The 19279-nt window shown below is 33.2% G+C and overlaps 1 protein-coding gene across 3 annotated transcripts; it reads left to right on the plus strand.

The window, feature by feature from the left end:
- Positions 1-1648: 1648 nt before the first annotated feature.
- LOC110688153 (YTH domain-containing family protein 2-like) lies at positions 1649-14076 on the plus strand. 3 transcript variants are annotated; one of them, XM_021864860.1, is made up of 10 exons: positions 1649-1806; positions 2501-2548; positions 3286-3338; positions 4470-4614; positions 6336-6388; positions 6536-6928; positions 7289-7780; positions 9135-9347; positions 9820-9993; positions 13779-14076. In XM_021864860.1, the coding sequence occupies exons 2-10, from the start codon at positions 2521-2523 to the stop codon at positions 13899-13901; spliced, it is 1674 nt and encodes a 557-aa protein (XP_021720552.1). In that variant the 5' UTR covers positions 1649-1806; positions 2501-2520; the 3' UTR covers positions 13902-14076. The 3 variants fall into 3 exon arrangements, with proteins under 3 accessions (XP_021720552.1, XP_021720560.1, XP_021720568.1); XM_021864868.1 differs by having other exon boundaries at positions 13782-14076; XM_021864876.1 differs by having other exon boundaries at positions 4470-4536.
- Positions 14077-19279: the final 5203 nt, after the last annotated feature.

Raw genomic sequence — 19279 nt, forward strand, 5'->3', positions numbered from 1 at the left:
AAGACATAAATATGATGCTTAAGGCAAATTTAAACAAAATATTTGGAATGATATAAATGTTATTCATCAAGGGGAGAAAATACTGCACTCATTTTCCCTTGACCATTGTTTTGTCCCACATTGGGTTTTCCTGGTAAGGTTTTTAATGAGGCAGCATCTATCCCAAGTATATTACGAAGAATGTTGTACTCTTTTTTCTTAATTAGGTTTTTATCCCACAGAGTTTTTCCTATTAAGGTTTTAACGAGGCACAATCTTCGATATTGGACATCCAAGGGGCAGTGTTATGAAATATTTGTGGATGCCCATATATATTCATGTACTCTCTGAAATATTCTAGATCTAAGCTTTAGTATTTTCTAAGAAAACACTAGCTATTGTATAAGTATATTATCCCCTACTCAATGGAATAATAGACTACTCTATTCTCTCGCCTAATTTCTCTCCTATTCTCTTTATTTCACAACATTTTATTATATTTTTTAATTTTGTTTTTTTTTTTAAAAAATTATGGTAGTATTTGTGTAATTAGAGGGGCTTGCCCAAGTTAATCAGATTGATTTGTAAATTAGTCTATTTTATTTCCTTTTTTTAAAAAATAAAATAAACCCATCTTCCCACACGACCACCTCAACCACGCCACCACCATCACATCACACCATCACAACCACCACCATCATCACAACTACTTTAACCACCCGAAACCCATCACAACTACCAGCATTTCTCCGTCTTCTGGCCGATCTTCTTTTTCCCCATAGTTCTTCTCTTCTTCTTCCTTCCTCAACGCCACTTCGTGGTGAAACAAAACGAAACCATAAGAACAAAGAATGTCAAGTACAGCCATATCAATCCCTTAGGGAAGTATTTTCTTCGCGGCAACAATTTTAACCACCTTTGGTGGTGGAGATGGAGGAGGCGATGATGGAGTTAGTTTGACTATTAGAGGATGGAGAAGCCAACAATAGAGGAAATCTGAGATTGAAAAGAGGAAGAAAGCTGGGAAATCACTATGTTGTTCACAAACTAATTGATGAAATGACTATTATACCCTTGATATACCAACTTGGTAAATCAGATTGATTAACTTTATATTTTCTTGTAACTAGTGATTATTCCAAAAAAAAAAGGTATAACTAGTGATTGCTAAAGGAGTGCAACTAGGCGCATAACTGCTATTCGTTTGGAATGCATATAGGAGGGCTAATTGGTAAATTCACTTAATTTTTGTGATTTTTTTATTACTATAGTGGTATTTTTAATGTACTATTATACTTACAGAGGTATTTTTAATGTACTATTATACATGTATTTTATACTATTAGAGTATAAACTGTTTTAGTAGTACTATTTATAACCATTATAGGTAACAGTGATACAATATTTGTACCATTAAAAATAATATAATTCACCACTCTTTTATCTTATATCTGCCATTTACTTCATGTAAATAGCAACTATGCGCTAATACTTAACCTTGCTAAAGCACCACAACTTCATACTAAATCTGACGGACCACAGTGAATCAAGAAGAGCGGGGGAACCCTCTAAACCGTCAGATAAAAAAACTTAAGGGTTTTAGACTTCCTGCAAGGCTGCAACTTTTCGTCTGCTACAGTCTTCCCCCGACTATATATATCTTCTTCCCTCCTACAATCTTCTTTCTCTTTCCTCTCTTCCTCCCTTAAACCGCTCTCTACAACTAGAAAAGCGGATTTATCTCCGAACTCCTGGGAAGTTTTTCAATTCAGATCAACTCCTCTTTTATCCTTTGTATCCCTTTTTATTTGATTGGAGTTTTGTCAGGTTTGTTTTTTATGTTCTCTTTTGGTTTTTTCAACAAGTTTATTATTGAATTTTAATTCGATTTTCTTAGATTTTAATTATTTTTTTTCACTGCTCCGTTTCTCTTAATTTTGATTTTTAAATTTTACCCAAGTCGTAACTTTGATAACCAAGTTCTGGGTTATAGTCAAACCCCATGAATTTTCCTGATCTTAGTTTAATATTAAAATAATTTTGATTAAAGATATTTTTTTGATGAACTTTCTGGATTTTGATGTGGTTCCCTCAGTTTTGTCCTGTTCAATTTCCTTATCAGTTAAGTAATTTCGTTTAGAATTTTCTAACTCTTGATTTTGATTTTTTAATTATTTTGTCATATTATATGATCATAAATTTTTTTGTTTTTGAATTTTATCAACTATCCTTTTCAAAAGAAAGAATCTTTTACTTTCGTTGATTAGTGATGCAGAATCAATCTGCTCTTAATGCCTTGCACTAACTTTCTGTTTTGTTTTTTTTAAAGTAATACTCGCATATATTAGTGAAAACGACATTTTTTGTGTTATAATTGTTTATTATGTTCAGAATTTTAGTCAAATATCTAAGGAGACACTACATATGTACTTAAGAAAGAAAATGGTTGTTTTTTTAATAATTTGTTTTACTATTTACAAAGACTTATTTCTCGATAAAATTTTGTAATCTTATAATACAGGTGATAACTTTGGAGGAAGGATGGTTTGTGAAAAGCCGACCGAGCTATGTATCCTTTTCGTGTAAACATGTGTTTATCTGATGCTCAACTTTCTGTTTGATCATGGCAATTTTTCCCTTTGTTAATCAGTTAGTATGGATTATTATAGTTCGATTGTTTAGCTATACTTAAGGTTGTGAACTTTTGGGGCGAGCCTGGCTCAAAGAGAAGGCCCCTTTTGTTGTTTGCGGGGGTGGGGTGAGGAGTGAGGGTAAATGATGCTTAAATTAAGTTTAGGAATTGATGAAAGAACATCCATGTTATTGCTGATTTGGATTTAGTTCGATTTTGTTCTTGTGCATAGCTTGCTTTTGAGGATTCAATTTGATTTTATATCTTACTTCCTCTGAATTAGTTGAAACGTTTCTTTTTCACGTTTGCTAATGCATATAATCAATTGAAAATGTCTTTAATTATACTATTAAAAAAAAATACTAAAATTTGAATTTTAATTAAGTATGGATTGAAACAAATCTAACAAGATCTCACATGACTATATTTTTTTTAATATTTTTAATTTACAAATGTTAGTCATAGTAAAGTTTATGAATAAACCGTGTCAATTAATTTGGAACGGAGATGAAAAATTTAATTTCTTTTGGGATTTTGCCCAACGAATGTTGATTGATTGAAATTATTATGCATATGGATGTGGCATGGCTTAGTCATTATCCCTTGATAATTTAGTAGGATGCACTCTTGCTACTTCACATGTATATAAAATGGTATCCTTGACTCTGATCAAGCTAAAGGGGCGAATTCAGGTTCAATCCTTTCCAAACCCGCAGAAAAGGCTACGGTATGTTAAATTTGTTTTGGAATCTATGATAAGATTATTTTTAATTTAATTGTTTATTTCATTTTTTTTCCCAAGTATTTAAGAGGTTGTTTGGTTGGAGTTTTTAGAATGGATTGGAATGGGGTTAAAATTCATTCCATCCATTTTGTTGTTTGGTTAGACAAATTTAGATATGGAATCTCATATCAAGGGTTCTAATTCCACCCCATCCCTCTAGAATCTCATACCCACCTTACCCCCTAAGATTCACAATCCATTCCTTTAATGAATTGTAAAAACCATTTCAAAGAATAAACCAAACAAGTTTAGACAAGTATGGGGTTTAGAATCCATAGCCCCCTAGTATGAGATTTCATACCAATCCATTCCAATTTAATGAACCAAACGACCCCTTAGTTTTATTCATGAGATTACTATTGGCCATTTTGAAAAGAGATTGTGGGTCTTGGGTAGCTTTTTAAGCCCTTTCTGTATAATTGGGGTTAGTAACTATGTATACCAGTATATTTTAAGAAATATCTGTGATACAATCTACTAGGCGGATATTCGATGAAACAACAGAGTAATCTCAATTGAAGTTCCCTTAATCTTTTAAGTGGTTGAGATGGATTAGTGCTGCACCATATTCTAAATTCTGTTATAAGCTGCATCTGTATGTGACTGTTTAGATTTTTTTGTTCGCTGTCACTTCATATGCTTTGCGTGTCTGGTCACTGTCTGTGATTCTGCTGCGGTGAACTTGAACATGAAACTCTTACTTAGAGGTCTAAAAGACAGTTCTGAATGAGTTAGTAGGACTAGATAATGGTCTATATCTAGGGGTTTCATAAGCTGCTTTTTTTTGTAAATTATTATCTGCATCAGTTGTGTCTTTCTGTATCATCATGTTAAAAGCTTATTTTTGTGATCAGCCATTGTTTATTAATCTTTATTTATTGTATTTTATTTTATTTTATTCTTTATTATTTTTTTTATTGTGAAAGCTTTCTTCTACTAGACTTTTTGTAGTTAGTATGGAATTAAGTTGTGTAATCCTTGACCTCTCCCCCCCCCCCTCTCATGGCTCAAGCTTTACTGTTTTGGAATGTTTATGAAAGTAAGACTCACTAATCATTGCTTGGCATTCCCTAGGTTGCATCTGACAATGGGATCACTTCTGATTCCACCTCTCCTAATCAGGGTGACTCCAGTGTCAAAGGTGAGACTGGTCAAGAGTCAGTTGCAGGGCAAGATGTGTATAATCCACCTGCTAGCTATTATAATTATTATTATCCAGGTTAGATATTGACAGGTTTTTATCTTAAAATATACTTTGTTGATTTTCTTTTTATTTAATTGTATATAGCATGCTCTCTTGCTGAAATGCTATGATAGATAATAAGTTTGCTACTAACTGTTGCATCAGTTGCACAAACTAGGAAAATTGCATTTATTATACTTGGATAATGCACAAAATATAAATATACTATTGTGTTTGTAATGCTATATGTTGAAGCCTTGGCCTAAGTATATTGAATTTTTCGTCAATTTTGCTGATGTGGGAAAAAGTATCCAAATTATCAATAAAACATGAACTGAAAAGATTTACAAGGAGAAAAAAGAGTTAGAATAAGCCACCACCCTGTATGCTCTTCCTCTTGCAATACTAGTTTTGGAGAGTTGTAATATCAATTTATTGAATGGCTATGAGTTCTGTTTTTCTTTTTCTTTCTTTTTTTTCTACGCTCTCTTTTTTTGTATCACACAATGGGTATGAAACAACTCACATTCCTCTTTGATTGTCCTCACAAATCCCTTTTGAGACCAAAAGATGTTTTGACGACATGGGACTACTCTCTTGACTAAACTTGTGTTTCTATCAATTGAAAAGAATTGACAACTAATCTCCTCACTAAACTTGTGTTTCTATCAATTGAAATGAATTGACAACTAATCTCCTCACTAAACTTGTGTTTCTATCAATTGAAATGAATGACCTACCCCATGTTATCACTTCCTCTTTTATTATTATATATTGACATTAATCTGGTTTATATCTGTTCTTGGAGCTTCTTGCTTTTTTTTTTTTTTGTCTTTTTATAATAAGATAACAAATCTTTCCTTCAATTTTCACTTGTTTGATATCAGATTAATTCATGAATCTTTTCTACAATAAAAAAAAAATTTCCACATCAGTCACACTTCATGTAAATGATGACATTGCCACTCTTGCCCCATATGTAAATACTTATACTACCTCCGTTTCATATTATTTGCAACTTAGGAATATTTTATATCTCACAAATAATACCCCAAAGTTGCAAAAAATATTAAACGGAGGTAGTACAATAGTTGGGATTATTCATGTGTAATTAGCTATTAGTCCATTAATTTCTGATAAAACTTTGTAATGTTAGTATATATTTATATTTTTATTCAACTCTCTGTAAGTTTAATCTAGCAATCTCTATAAATGGTAAGCATGACGCATTATTTGGTAGATTTTCTGGACATGTGTAGAATTGTTTATGCCTATGATGTGAGTGATTGAACATCAGAATAGAGTGAAGATATTTATATCTTGTCCTCTCTTGCCTTTAGATAAGCTGTGCAAAATGCTTTTGTCATTAATTACACTAAACTTGTATACCAGTTTATTTTATTTCGTTTCTCACACTTGATGTTCTGTTGTCACTGCATATTGTACATTGTTAAAATATACATCAATATCTTTATTTGTCCACTTTGTTACTTAGAATATGCCTACTGTTGATAGTAATAGTAAAATTGGATAAAATGGCCACAGAATAGTTTCTCGTTGCATCTAAAGAAATATAAGCAGTGGATCTGTCTAAATAAGAATAGATTGAAAATGAGAAGAAAAAAGTTCTTGACTATCAATGGAGTTTTTCCCTTCTCATATAAATGCTCCATCCATTGCTTTCTTCCTGCACTCCCAACACACACATTAAAATACAGAGGAAGTTTGCATGACATTTCTAATCCTTTCTATTGCAGGCTACAATGGGACTTTTGGTCAATCAGATGATGGCAGAGATCATTCATCTATGGTAAACTCAACAAAGACATTTAAACTTATTTTGTGTACTAATTTTTTGAATGCATTTTCCACCAAATATTTATTTTTTCGGCACTACCCACCAAATTGGGATTTTTGATGGTTGCTCTCCCTCATGTGGCATTCTCTTGCAATGCAGGGTGTACAAACAAATCACAGCTCAATAGCTTATTACGTGCCTGGCTATAATCCTTATGCTGCTGGAACTTTTGTTGGGGCTGATGGGCATTGTGTTAGTCAGCCATTTTATACACCAGTTACCTATGGGGCTGAAGCGCTGCCTTGCTATGCTTGGGATGTAAATTATCTTGGAGATCCCTCAACTGGGTCAAATGCTGCCTCTGGGAATGTCAAATCGAATCCCTCTCTTGCTAATGTGGCAAGGTCAAATGGCATCAAACCTTCAAAATTATATGGATCCTTGGGCAAGCTCTCCTCCACGCCTGTAAACTCTAAATCACGTCCATCTGTTGTTGCGTCTAATGTTTCTCAGCCCAAGTTCGACACTCAACCCACTAAACCATTGAATAAGGTAAATAACACATTGCCAACATTAGAAAAATTTTCAGTATGTTTTGTCTGTGAACTCTGGTATAGCTTTTGCCCTAATTTCTTTACAAATAAGGTGTTGGGACCTGCTTTCTGAATTGGCTAGCTACAAAGGTAGCATTCTTCAGGTCAATTAATTAATTTAAATGAATATTTATCAGTGGTTTTATGACATTGTTAAATGGATCCAATCATCCTTTTAACTCTGAGCCACCGTGTTGAGTTGATTCTGTAGCTTCTCATGGTTGTAGCTTAAGCATAAATCCTATTTGCTTCTGTCTTTAATGTTATTCTTTTAGTGAATTCACTGAGTTTAAATTTTCTCTTTTCTATGTTTGCTCAGTCAGGTTCCTATTTTCCATCAGCTGGGTATGCAAATGTTTACCATCCTGCCGGAAACTATCAGTCATTATCTTTCCCAAAACGAAGTGTGTTTGGAAATACTGGTCCAATGGGCTACAGATCAAATGCAAGGATGTGGAATGGAAATGATAAATTTAGACCCATTAGGAAAAGTGAGTTAGAAATGTCAGCTGAGCTAACATGTGGTCCTCGAGCCAACAGCAAGAGCAATTCAGACTCATCTGAAAAGGAACCATTAGGTTCAGCAGTACAGAGAGAAACATATAACTTGGCAGAGTTCCAAACAGAGTATGAAGCTGCAAAGTTTTACGTCATCAAATCCTATAGTGAAGATGATGTTCATAAATGCATTAAATATGATGTTTGGTCTAGTACTGCAAATGGAAATAAGAAGCTGGATGCAGCATTTCATGATGCAGAAGTGAAAGCTAGTGAGACAGGCGTAAATTGTCCAATATTCCTATTCTTCTCAGTAAGTAAAATCAGTACATCTAAAGATCTAAAATCACATTACAATGAATGATTAGGGATTATTATGGACAGTTTGATTATATTTTCTTCATCCCCAATTAAAAGTCTCATTTGCCATATGCATAAGTTTTTAAGAAGTGAATTAAAAAATAAGATAGTGGGGTTTGGTTGATTAAAGTTGAATATGAAACACAAGATAGTGGGCTTTGGCTTGTTAATAAAAGAATAAGATAGTGGAGTTTGGTTGATTAAAGTAAGTAAAGAAATAGATAAAGTTGAAATAAGAATTTTGTATAGGGACAAGGTTTTTGGAAGAAATAAGATTTTTTTTTTTTTGGGATCGAGGGAGTATTTCTTAACACATGCATCCGTGTTATTTGTTTTACTTGCAATTCAGCCTTTAGACACGCACTTTTAAGAGGTGATTAGTGAAGTTAAATGAGTGATTTTATCAGAATTATTTTAACACCGTGAATAAGGAATGGTTAGGTATTGTGTGTAAAAATTATTTTGATTTTGTTTACTGCACCTTATTTTTGCTGAATTGAAATTATTTTTACAGAATTGAAATTATTTTTGCAGAAATGAAATTATTTTTACTAAACTAAAAATATTTTTGCTGAACTGAAATTATTTTTATGGATTTTCTATTATATTTCTTCTTTAAAGTTACTGAATTTTACTGACCTTATTTTTCTAAAGTGAAATTATTTTTATTGAACTGAAATTATTTTTACTGATTTGAAATTATTTTTACTTAATATTATTTTTTAAGGTGAAGTGAACAGGGCCTAATTTGTTTGTTTACATTATATAATCTCGACTTCAAAGTGCGTGTCATAAGGCTGTGTTGCAAGTAAATAAAAAGAGTAAGTATGTCTCATAAGCTTAATTTTTAGTATAAGAAAAAGGGGTAAAAACCTTATTTGCAATGATTAGCTTAAGTTGTTGGTTGGGATGTCAGTTTTTTGAAAACAAGGTGAAGGTTAAAAAAGTCGAGTTTATTTTGGCGCAGAAGTGTTGGATGACTGGGATATGTGCAGTTGCTCTTATAATCTAGATTCTTCTCCACTATATAGAACTAATTCACATAGACTGGCTGCTAATGATGGACATTAGATCTGAGCAATTTATGGAGAATTTGCATAAACTTGATTCAAATGAAAAATAGTTGTGCCCCCACTCCTTGTTAAAGTGCTGCATTTCTGACTCAAACCTAAGGTGAAATGAAGGTGTTGTATGACCTAGGTTTGAAGATGTTACTTTGAATTTTTATTTTTCTGAAAAGTTGAACTCTTTTCCAATAGCATTGTAATTTTGATAAAATTTATTTAGCCTTTAGTTCCAAATTACAGGTTAATGGAAGTGGACAGTTTGTTGGTGTAGCTGAGATGACCGGGAAAGTGGATTTCAACAAGAATATGGATTTCTGGCAGCTTGACAAGTGGAGTGGTTTCTTCCCAGTGCAGTGGCATATAGTGAAAGATATACCAAATTCTCAACTGCGACATATAATTCTTGAAAACAATGAAAATAGGCCTGTGACCTACACTCGGGATACCCAAGAGGTAACAAAATTTTGTAAAAATTTAATTAATGGGCTGTGCTTATAAAAATGTCTACATGAATTTTGACCTTGGACTATTTGCAGTTTGCACTATAACCTTTAATTTGATTGCATCTTTTTCATGTTTCCAATTAGTTTGCTGGATGTCGAATTGCGCATAAGAATGTGCTTGTTTGTCATTTGTGGTTGTGGACCTTGTTGTGTAGGTTATGGTTTATCAATTATATATTTCCCAAAAAAGGTTATTACTTGGAAATGAATGGTTTACATGCAATAGAATTCCTCTTCTATCTTTCTTTCTTGGTGTCTTTTAAATTGTATGCTTGTCTCTAGGCAATGTATGTGTATTAAATTGTCTTAATCTGGCCATTTGCAATCATCTGTTCTGCTTCGTACCCTTCCCAAAAAACTTTTGAGCAATAAGTGAAGAGGCCTTTCTTTCCTCTGATTTCTACATCTTAATGAATGTGTAGATTGGGCTAAAGCAAGGGTTAGAAATGCTGAAGATTTTCAAGAACTATTTATCAAAGACATCACTTGTAGATGACCTGGAATTTTATGAAGGCCGAGAAAAGTCCCTGCAAATGAAAAGAAGTAGCAAGTCTGGTGGTCATCAGACAGAAGTATTTGGGAATGGAAATTTACCAGTAAGTTCAGCTCTTATATCCTTCAGACCCTTCGGTTGCCTTTTGTTGGTTTTCTTTTTCCATGTTTTATTACTCTGTACTTTATATAGAGCAAAGATGGAACACTAGTATAGAACCCGCGCAATTGCACGATTTAAAAAGTTCAAATACTAAATTTTACAAAATTTAAGCTATGGTAAACTTAATCCATAACAATGACAACCTATACAAAATTGATTATTCATTATTTTGTAACAATTTTAATCACAATAATGTGCACCCATTTATCATAACTTTTTATTATATTTTCAAAATATAAAGTACTTCCTCCGTCCCCTAATACAAAGCCTCATTTCCTTTTTGGCTAAACCAAAATATAATGCCTCTTTCTATTTAAAGGTTGCATTTTTTTTTTTATATATTATTACCTTCTTTTTGATGAGTTGTCATCTTTTTTCCTTTACTTTTTTGTACTTTTAATATCAATTTCCAACACTTTCTTTCTCTATCTCTTCAATTATTCCCAACTACTTTTTCTTTCTCTCTATCTCTCTTTAACCCCACATGCACATATGTACTTTTAATTATTAGTGTTAAAGAATTTACAACTTTTTTAATTCCCGTGCAAAAACCAAAAGAGGTTGTATTAGGGGACGGAGGGAGTATATAGTAATAGAGGTATGAATAAGGATTATGCCCTTTATATTTAACCTTTTAGAACAAAATGATCTATGCCCTTTCACATATCTCATGTATTACCCGTCTTGTGTATTTTTAATTTTGTTTTAATCATGCTAATAATACAACAGTATGTTGGCCGACACACATCAAAACACTAATCGGGTAACCCCTGATGGACCGAGTAACCCATCTACGACCGAGTAATTTGAGAGAACCCCTGATTAATCGAGTAACCCTTGGCCAAGTAATCCCCGACCGTAACCCCTATCGACCGAGTAACACCGGATTAAGTAACCCCGCCACATATGAACTTTTTAATATGTAAAATCGGGTAGAAACGTAAATCGAATCGTGTGACATACATGCATCGTAAAATCTTAAGATTCTAAGATTTAAATCCGGATTTTAATAACAATGATTAAGGCCCTGTTCACTTCACCTTAACAAAATAATATTAATTTTAGTTCAATAAAAATAATTTCAGTTTAACAAAAAAAATTCAGTTCGTTAAAAATAAGTTCATTTCAGTAAAAATAATTTCAATTCAGTAAAAATAAGTAAATTTAAAGAAGAAATATAACTGAGAATCAGTAAAAATAATTTCAGTGCAGTAAAATTAATTTCAATTCAGCAAAATAATTTCAGTTTAGTAAAAATAATTTCAATTCAACAAAAATAAGGTGAAGTGAACATAGCTTAAGTTCTAGGTTAAACGCCCTTTGTTTTAATATAGTTGTAGCTAAGTGCAACTTTATACATCAATTAGCCAATGTAAAAAAAATCCCATAATTTTGCTGAAAGAAAAATAATAAAAGACATCAACTTTATAATTTTTTATTAAATTTGGATGAGAATAATTGCATTATTACATGTAAATTAGTTTTTCTTAATATAAAAGACAACAAAGATTTGAAATAATGTTTTAATTAAATATATACAAAGTATATAAAGAGGGACAATGGTAATACAAGAAAAAATTATATAATAGTGGATTATATATCTTAGAAGAAGATTTATAAAAAAAAATGGATGGAAAGTTTCATACGGAATATATGAAAGAAAAATAATACTTTATTTGATTGTATATATGAAAGAAAAGTAATAGTAAAGTAGGAAGAAAATTATTATAGGTAATCAAATCTCTCTTACTATGAATACTTGTGGCCTAGTAAAAAAAGCGGGAAATTTTTTAATCAGGATATGACACGTGTTATTCCTAATTCGCCTTTAACAAATATTTATAGTAAGTATGATTTAGTATATACGAAATTATTTGTCATATACGAAGTATTATTCTATAAGTTAAGATAAAAGAAATATGATACAGTTGTGTAACAAATGATAGAAATATTCGTAAGATTTAATGTAGGCAATAATTTAAGATAAATAAAAACAATGCAATTATGTCACATAAGATAAAAATATTCCTATGATTTATTGTAGGCAATAATTTAAGATGAAAATATTATGCAATTTTATTTAAAATAAAAATATATGCACTTAATAAAAAATATTCGTAAATTTTTTTTTGTAGGTAATAAAAATTTTCAACAATATACAAAGTATATATATTTTGACAACTACTTTAATTTATGTTGAATTGGGGAAATGGGCGGGAAAATTTTTAATAGTGGAGTGACATGTGGAGCTTTTGCATATAGTGTCCTTTGTTTAGTATAAATATAGATAGATGATCAAAATATTCGTAAGATTTAATGTACGCAATAATTTAAGATAAAAAAATATAATGCAATTATGTCACATAAGATCAAAAAAAATTCGTATGATTTATTGTAAGCAAAAATTTAAGATGAAAATATTATGCAACTTTATTTAAGATAAAAAATATTATGCACTTTATAAAAAATATTCGTAAATTTTTTTTGTAGGCAATAAAAATTTTCAACTATATACAAAGTATATATTTTAACAACTGCTTTATATAGAATTGGGGAAATGGGTGGGAAAATTTTTAAAAGTGGATTGTCATGTGGAGCTTTTGCATGTAATTTCCTCTGTTTTAGTATATATATACTACTGCAGCTTTGCATTACTCGCAACAAAGAATAGTTTTGCGGACTCCTAGGCAAAAGATTTTAAGCATAGTTATTGAAAAATAAGGGCATATACTTAAGTATTAATCCAACCCAAAAAAAAAAAAAACAAATTCAACCAAATTTAAACTAAACCACCCACACCACCACTAGCACCACCCAGCAACACTGAAACCATCCACCACCTCCACCTAGCAACACCAAAACCAAACACCATCCACCACCACTCAGCTGAACCGAACCCAGCACCACCCGACCGCAGCAACGAATCGAACCTACTGACCCACAAACCCACGAGCCACAGCAACCCATGAGCCGCCGTAACCCACGAACCCTCGAGCCGCCGCAACCCACAAACAAACCACCGAACCCATCTAACCCACAGATCTAGAATAAACCACCCACAAGCCACCAACCACGAACCCACAAACCAACCACCAACCCACAAACCCACCGATTTGAACCTACCACCCACGAACCCACCGATCTGAACCCACCAATCTGAACCCAAGAACCTACCACCGACGAACCCAGCGAACCGTAACCACCGATCTGAATCCACAAACCCACCATGAGAATGAGGTTGGAGGAGGGGAGAGAAAAATAATGGGAATGAGGGTGGAATTAATTAATCTTGTGTTAAAGATAATGTAATCTGATTTGTAGTGTAAGTAGGGTGTTTAAAAATATGGTATTATGGATTTCGTTCCCAAAAACTTACTATTAAAGGTTAGAAAAAAATTTGTTGTGAGTAATGTAAAGCAAACATTTTTGGCAAATGTTGCGAGTAATGCGAAGCGGACGTAGTAGATAGATTCTACTTTGTGTTTTGTATAAGTTTTTGGATTTTCTTCTATTTTCTTAATCAACCCTTCTCCTCTAATCCCAATGAATAACATTGGCGTATACATTTGCAGATTAATTATTTATGATGTCCGTATTTTTGTACTTCAATGCAGTTTTTACCCTTACTAATGTTACATCCGGTGTTTGATTAATAACCGAATATAGTGTTTATTAATCTGCTAAAGATGGCTACTTGAACTAATAGCTCTCTGACTGGTGTTATAGAAGCAGGTGCAGACAGAAGCTAAACGGGGAGAAGAATTGAAGTCTCAGGTGGCCTCTGTTTCGGCTCTTGTCGATCTCACCAGTAATTTATCCCTTAGTTCCAATCCAAAAGTAGTTCTTTAGTTAGTTTTTATTTCTGCTGTGTGCAATCTTTCTGATAGGGGTGTCTGAGAGTTGTTTTGCTTTGTAATTTTTTATTTTTTTTTTTTCCTTTCTTAAAAATGTTCGACTCTGAATGCTCTGTCCTATGATCTGTCAAAAGCTTAATGGCTCATGTTATCCTTTTAACTTCCTTTGATTCTTGTTTTCATTTGAACTTTATTATTATTATTAGTAGATGAAGTCGGTACGACGTACAATTTGTTTGTATTTTTTCAAATAAAATATTTTACTAAATAAATATATATTTATCAGATAAATTTTGTGATATTTGCTTGTTTACTACTTGAAGTTTTATTTTATTTTTTTTATTTTTTATTATTATAAAATGAGTTATAAATTTTGTTTTTCATATTTAGATAAAAAATTTCTAATATAAAAAGATAATATTTTATTTTACAAAATTTCATATGTGACTGGTCACACCGTGTGATCGAAATTACTTGGTCAAGGGTTACTCAGTTGGTCAAGAGTTACTTAATCGATCAGGGGTTACTCGGTTAGTATCTGGTGTATCTCAGCCGACCACGCGATATGGCCAGCCACACGGAAAACATGCTGATTTTATTTTTATAATTATAATAAAATTTTAAATCTAAAATAAATTGCAAATCTTTTTTTCATTGGATAAAATTAGGGGTGGGACTTCGGTCTGGCAGTTCGGTTTGACCTCAGTTTGAAACGGTTTCGGTTTGAAACGGTTCGGGTTAAAACGGTTTCATTTAGACGCTGGGTCGGTTCAGTTCGGTTTTGATTAGTCACAGGTCGGTTCGATTTCGGTTTATTTTTGTACGATTTAAATTCGGTTCGGGTCATAAACGGTTCGGTTTATAAACAGTTCGGGTCATAGTCAGATCGGTTAGAAACGGGTCGCTTCAGGGGCGGATTTACTCGGGTCAATGTCGGTTCAGTTTTTAAACGGTTCGGTTAATAATCGGGTCGGTTTGAAACAGGTCGGTTCAGGGGCGGGTTTACCCGGGTCAATGCCCGTTCGGTTTATAAACAGTTCGGGTCATGATCTGACCAGTTTGAAACGGATCGGTTCAGGGGCGGTTTTACCGGGTCAACGTCAGTCCGGGTTCATATCGGTTCGGGTCATGAACGGATTATTTTGAAATGGGTCGGTTCAGGGGCGGGTTTACCCGGGTTAATGCTAGTTCGATTCATATCGGTTCAGATTATACTCGGTTTGGTGCTAAAATCGTTCGGGTTAGTTTGGTAATCAGTTTAATTGGATCGGGTTGAAATCGAGTTCTAAAAAGTGGTTTTGACCAGTTAGCGCGTTTTGTTTTATATCAAGTTGGGACTAGTATTTCCATTTCATTAGCGGGTCGGCATAGGTTGGTGAAAAAAATAATGGATCGAGTAGAAATTGGGTTTTAAGAGATTTTTGACCGGTTAGCTATTTTCGTTTTATATAAAGTTGGGACTTCGTCACTTTATTTTCAGACATCGGATTATATACAATTACACAAATCTTCATTTATTCAATTATTCTATATCATGTTAATATGTTATGTTTCAAGTTTGGTTATACTCTTGTTGTTGTTTATTCGATATTATCATATTAGTTTATTACAAATTTATAATGTATTAATGTATTATTGTTTCATTATTAAATATATATTATTAGGTTATCAGCTTCTTGTTGGATTGTTTTAGATATCGTGTCATGACCATGTTTTGATGAGTTGTTACTTTGAATACGATAAATCGATTCAGATATCAGATTATATAGAATTACATAAATTCTCATTCATTCTATATCATGTTAATGTGTTATGTTTCAAATTTAGTTATAGTCTTGTTGTTGTTTATTAAATATTAGTCTATTACAAATTTATAAGGTATTAATGTATTATTGTTTTATTATCAAATATTATCAGGCTATCAGCTTCTTGTTTTAATTGTTTTAAAGATCGCGTCATAACCATGATTTGATGAATTGGTACTTTGAATACGATAAATCGATAATTGATATTGTAATAAACTAATAATTTAATGTTACGGAACTATATTTGGATGTTTAATTAAAATCACGATTATTCAATTTCCCATTAGTCTAATAAAGTAATAATTGACAATTGTTTGTAACTATTCCATAATTTTGGTGTTAAAGTTATATTGCTGAATTACTCTGTTGTCTTACCCTCTCTAATCACCTTTTAAGATTACGTGCCTACAAGGCTGCAACATATATATGTTGCAACTTGCAAGTTAAAGAAAACGGGTGGGGAAGTAGAAGTATTCAATTAGATCGATCATCAACTGTTTTAAGTTTTAATAATCAGATACATTTATCGATTATCTATACATACCAATGATAGTATGATACCAATCGTACCATACATTATTATTTATTACATATACTAATATACATATAACTAATATACATTAAATATGTCATATTGAATCAATTCCAATTTCCAAACATTTGTGTTTCTTACAATTTATAAGTTACATAAAGTTAAGAGTACAGTAGTGTTTTTATTAGTACGTAGCTATGAATAAAAAAACCATACTATCCAAATCAATTATCCCATGATCCGTGTCACCGTCTTATATTAAATATCAGCCATTGATTTGCATGTCATCTAACGGCCTATCATCGCACACATTCCAATTCACGATCCGTGTGTTTTCTTTTCCACCAATCAGATCACTCTTACCATCGTATCTTTAGTACTCTTTTTGATTTCTCTCTCGTTTTCTTAATCCTCTTCTGTAATATTATCAATAATATGCTCACTGCTCTCTCGTTTTCTCTCTCATCTCCTCTTCCTTCTTCCTTTCTTCTTCTTCCTTCTTCTCCCTTCTTCCGTCTATGTTCTCCTTTCTTCCATCTCGTTTCTCCGTCTCCGTCCACCGGCACCACGCACGACGGTTTTTATGGTCAAATTCGACCACGAAACTCTAGATCTAGTTGTTTCATGATCAAATTTGGCCTTTTAAAACCAAATTCGAGGCCAAATTCAGGATTAATATATAAGGTGTTTTCGTTCTTCCTTTTTTTATTTTAGTTTTTCTTTTTAATTTTTTTTTCAAGTTGTGGGCAACGGAGGGGGCCGAGTTAGGGTGGGTGCGGCGGCGGTTAGACTGGGTTCGGGTGGGTGGGGAGGGAGGATTTTTCGAGGGAGGGAGGGAGTTTTATGGTGGGTGAGCAATTAGAGTGAGTTGGGGGGTTTCAAGGATGTTGGGTTTCGTGGGGGTGGGTGGGGTGGGGTTACGGTGGGTTTGGGTTTTTTTTTTCGATTTTTTTGTATGGGGTGGGATGGGGTGTGTTACGGTGACGGTGGTGGGTGTGGTTGGGGTTGGGTCTGGTTTTTATTTTTTTTTTTTATTTTATTATTATTTTTTTTTTTTACAGTGACGGTGGTGGGTGGGGTGGGGTTTGTTAAGGGGGTGGGGTGGGGTACGTTACGGTGATGGTGGTAGGTGGGGTGGGGTATGGGTCTGGGTTTTTATTATTTATGGTGACGGTGGTGGATGGGGTGGGGTAAGGTTTGGGTCTGGGTTTTTTTATTTACGGTGGGTGGTGGGGTGGGGTGGGGTGGGTTACGGTAATTATGGTGGGTGCGGGGGTGGTGTTAGGGTGGGTCTGGGTTGACGTTGGTGGGGTGGGGGTGGGTTACGGTAACGGTGGTGGGGTGGGGGTGGGTTACGGTAACGGTGGTGGATGGGGGGTAGTGTTAGGGTGGGTCTGGGGTGACGGCGGGGGTGGTGTTAGGGTGGGTTACGGTGGTGGGTGGGTGGAGGGTGGTTGGATTGGGTGGGTGGCCAAATTTTTTCATTTTTTTATTTAATTTATAACTCCTAATTTAGTTATACAAGAATATAATTTTAATTTTATAATAGCAAAAAAATTTACAAATTTAAATCAATAATTATATGTAAAAAAAATTGTACTGTTAAATTACATTAAACATCAAATATATTTCGTGGAATTCTAACAAATTGTTAAAGGCTGTAAATAGTTCAATTTGAATGGAACGGGTTGTAAACGGTTCGGTTTAAATAGTTTGTAATCAGATCGGTTTAAACGGGTTGCGGTTTGAAAATAGTTCGGTTTAAACGGTTTAATGGGTTATAACAGTTCGGTTTAAACGGTTAGCGGGTTGTAAATGGTTCGATTTAAACGGTTTTTTCCTACGGTTTAAACGGTTTCGGTTTATAAACGGTTCGGTTTAAACAGTTAGCGGGTTAACATTAATCGGTTCAAACGATTTCGGTTTATAAACGGTTTGGTTTGTTATTAGTTTATGGTTCGTAACGGGTTAACATTAATTGGTTCGGTTCGGTTTCGGTTGACATTATACGGTTCAGTTCGGTTTTCGGTTTAAAATTAGCGGGTTATAAACGGTTCGGTCCGTGATGGTTCGGTTCGGTAACGGACGGTTTCACGGTTCGGTTTGAAAAGTCCCACCCCTAGATAAAATATAAGATTTTCCTATGCGATTTGATAAATTTTTATTTATTAATATATTCTTACGTAGCGATTTACAAAAACTAATCTTACATGGCATAATTCTTTGTAGCGCTTTATAAATATTAATCCTACGTGAAGTTTTTTTTTAATTATAATCCTATGTAGCGCTTTAAAATAATTAATCTTAGTGGCATAATATGATTGTAGCGTTTTAAAAATATTAATCCTACGTGGCGCTTTAATAATTTTTTAAAAATTAAAATCCAACGTGGCACTCTAAAAACCCGGGAAAAAACTCTCCTTATATATATACTAGTTTTATGCCCAGGCAATGCCCAAATGGTTGATAAAATTTTAAGATAACATTTTTACTTGAATGTTAAATACGGTCAAATAATTCGTTATGATATTATAGGATATTTGGACATACGATATTATATGGAGCGTACTTTGTATAGTTATTTTTTGTAAATAGATACTTATGTTATTATTGACTTTAAATTATTTTTATTGAACTTCAATTATTTTCACTAACCTGAAAGTATTTTTACCAAGCTAGTATTATTTTTACTGATAAAAACTTATTTTACTAATTCTCTAATATTTTTTTAAAATAAATTAAATAACAATGCATTTTGTATGCGGCAAAGGACAAAGTAATCCCTATGAAACTAATCGAGTAACCCCAGTAATACTAACTGAGTAACCTCTAACAATACTAGAAAATAGGCCATTTCCGACGGAAATATTCCATCGGAATCACCCTGAATTCAGTCGGAAAACCCGTTTCCGACGGAATTTTTGTCGGAAAACCTTTTGTAGAAAAAACGATCTTTTTCGACGGAATTTCTGTCAAAACAGGTTTTCCGATTGAATTCCATCGAAATTGTTCTGTCGGAAGAGGAATTCCGGCACC

This window comes from Chenopodium quinoa, unplaced genomic scaffold (genome assembly GCF_001683475.1).
Source record: "Chenopodium quinoa cultivar QQ74 unplaced genomic scaffold, ASM168347v1, whole genome shotgun sequence".
NCBI classification, from domain to species: Eukaryota; Viridiplantae; Streptophyta; class Magnoliopsida; order Caryophyllales; family Amaranthaceae; genus Chenopodium; species Chenopodium quinoa.